Here is a 2,500-nt window from a genome sequence, read left to right as displayed (position 1 = left end):
TATTATTATTATTATTATTATTATTATTATTATGATCATCGTCATTACTATCATTAATTATAGAGCCACTTTTGCCGTAGTTTCACATAAAAGTCACCTCAACATTATTGGTTCTTTTTCTTGTTTATTTTTAGGATGATATGAATTTGTCAGAAGGTCTGCGAGATCCTATTCGTAACAGAGAAATGATAACAAAAATTGACATGTTGTGTAGCTTCAAAAGGAGACAGCTGATATCGCAAGTAAGAAACGCCAAGAAAAATTCCCATAAATTAATTATGTTCCTTCAGTACCAATGGGGCTCTTCAGGCTATGATCGGCTAATTTAACTTGCCGTATTACACAGTACAGCCTCCTAAATGTTTTGTCATTTACGGTAAGTTAAATAAACTTGTAAAACTGTTTGAATATTTTAAGAAGCAACTATTGCAAAAAGCCAAGAAGATTTTTTTTTTTTGGATTTTGACGCATGCCAATCATTTGTGGCAGTTGAACCTTCAACTAGCTTCCTTTCCTGTGCACCTTATTACCTTAGAGATGCTCGGTGATGAGGGGAACAAAATATACACAAAAAACGTGCATACGCAAAATGTGTTAACAGGTAAAAAAACATCTTTGTGTGTAAACACATTTTCAAAAAGGTTCATTAGTACCAGTATTATGAGCTCTCTTACTGTCTTTCTTTTGTTGCCTTGTCTTTGTTTATTTTAATCGTCTGTGATGCAAATGATGTGGTGAATGTGAAAATGAATTTGCGTGTTCGCTGGTTGGCATATCATTAAAAGAGCAAAAAATATGAACATTAACTTATTCTAATGGTGCAGTGTCCTTCTCAATGGTTATTTATTGTAAAGCCAAAAACATCATAGAGTTTTTCTTTAAGAGAAATAACCTATCGACAAATGGTGCATAAAAAGCTTTTTAACATTGAAATTTACACGGACGTTTGAGAGCGATAATAAACAAACCTCGTGACGGGGCATCCATTACTTAACTCTAAAACACAACTCTAAATGTAGGATGTTTTCAATTTTGCTCATCTTTCGTGACCTTAATTGCATGTAAAGAAAATTGACAAAATTTAATACAGCTGATATCTGGCCTTATGCAAGCGAACCAAATTCATACAAAACGTGGAGTGAGGGTATTAAACTTTGAAATAATGCACGATAGACGTTTTCACCGTCAACATTTGCGATCAAAAAGGGACACTCCATATGTAAATTTTTGACTTGTCGGCGGTCTCACAAATTATTCTTTTGTCAACGTAAACAATAACTGGAAAAGCAAAATTAAGGGTAAAGAAGCAAGCAAGCGAAAAGGCAACTCAAGCCAAAGCAAATGGCAATGCCCCTGCAAACCTCCCTGGAACCCACCAAGTATCCCAGGCAACACCGCTGCATTGGCTTGGTTTTGACTTTGCCTAAATTATATTTAGCCTCATTAAATAACAGAGGGAAAGACGCGTACACGATTCGCAATTTTAGATGCGTTAAAAAACCGCGCATACGTGTATTGTGTGGGTTCATTTTGCATCTGCGTTGTTCGCTTATCTTTGAGCGGCAATGTATCTTACTAACCTAGTTTTCTCACTCCATATCCTTGTTTTTTCCCATTGATTTATGGCCACATGCTTCGCGCTTGGGCTACAAATCGACAGAAAAAAATTTAAGCCCTGTTCACATTAGGCCTCGATTATGATTAAATTACAAGCCAATTAAAGTTTGGAATGGATTCAGATCAACTAATTACAGTACATGATTGTGATGGGATTATAATTATTTCAAACAACCTCAAAGGGGGTGTTTGAAGTAATTACAGTGCATAATTAAACAGAATGGCGAACGTGTGGTGGTACGAGCAGACAAAACTTCTAATTGCTTTATGAAGCGAAGATTTGGACCTGTCTTCTTCTATTATCGAAAGCTATCCTTGGTTCTCTTCTTGCCTCAAGCATGGTGATAATCATGGCAGCCACACGATATGGTGCCATTTTGTCTCACACTGCGAGGTTACCCTGCCTATTGTCTTTGAATTTTTGCAGATGTGACGAGAACCATAATTGAATAAAATTGAATGAAGTATGATTGTCTGGATTATACTTCAGTTGATCATAATCAACGTTGAGTGTGAACATGGCTGTAGTCTGTACGTTACAGTATGGACCAAGGTTGAACTTGGTTGGTAAGAGGTATTTAATGTGGCCAGGTCAGTGACCAAAAACTACATGTTAAAAAATGACTAGGTAGAGAAGGTGAGAATGACACATGTTGACACTTTTTACCCCCACCCCCCTCCCCCCTCTCCAATGACAAGTAAAATCATCTGGTGTTAGACAGAAAAAATCCTATTAAGTCTCGCTCCCAGGGGTCTGGACTCAAAGAAAAATAAACTTTTATCAGAGCAGTGTTTTCAGAATTCTAATGATTATATTCTATGTTATAATAACAGAAAACTTCACAAGCTGGCATGTCATCACCAGATGATTATGTAAGAGAAC

At 36.5% G+C, this 2,500-nt stretch overlaps 1 protein-coding gene across 2 annotated transcripts in view; it reads left to right on the top strand.

The window, feature by feature from the left end:
- The window catches only part of LOC138015032 (protein diaphanous homolog 2-like), a 39,720-nt gene that overhangs the window by 7,530 nt on the left and 29,690 nt on the right, over nucleotides 1-2,500 (top strand). For both annotated transcript variants that reach the window (XM_068861928.1, XM_068861926.1), the window contains exons 3-4: nucleotides 135-242; nucleotides 2,452-2,500. The exon at nucleotides 2,452-2,500 is cut by the window's right edge and continues 82 nt beyond it. In XM_068861928.1, the coding sequence (XP_068718029.1) occupies nucleotides 135-242; nucleotides 2,452-2,500 (157 nt within the window). The remainder of the gene's footprint in view (nucleotides 1-134; nucleotides 243-2,451) is intronic.

This window comes from Montipora capricornis, chromosome 9, assembly GCF_036669925.1.
Source record: "Montipora capricornis isolate CH-2021 chromosome 9, ASM3666992v2, whole genome shotgun sequence".
In the NCBI taxonomy this organism is placed as follows: domain Eukaryota; kingdom Metazoa; phylum Cnidaria; class Anthozoa; order Scleractinia; family Acroporidae; genus Montipora; species Montipora capricornis.
The sequence above is the reverse complement of the archived record's forward strand: the minus strand, read 5'-3'. Positions and strand labels throughout refer to the sequence as shown.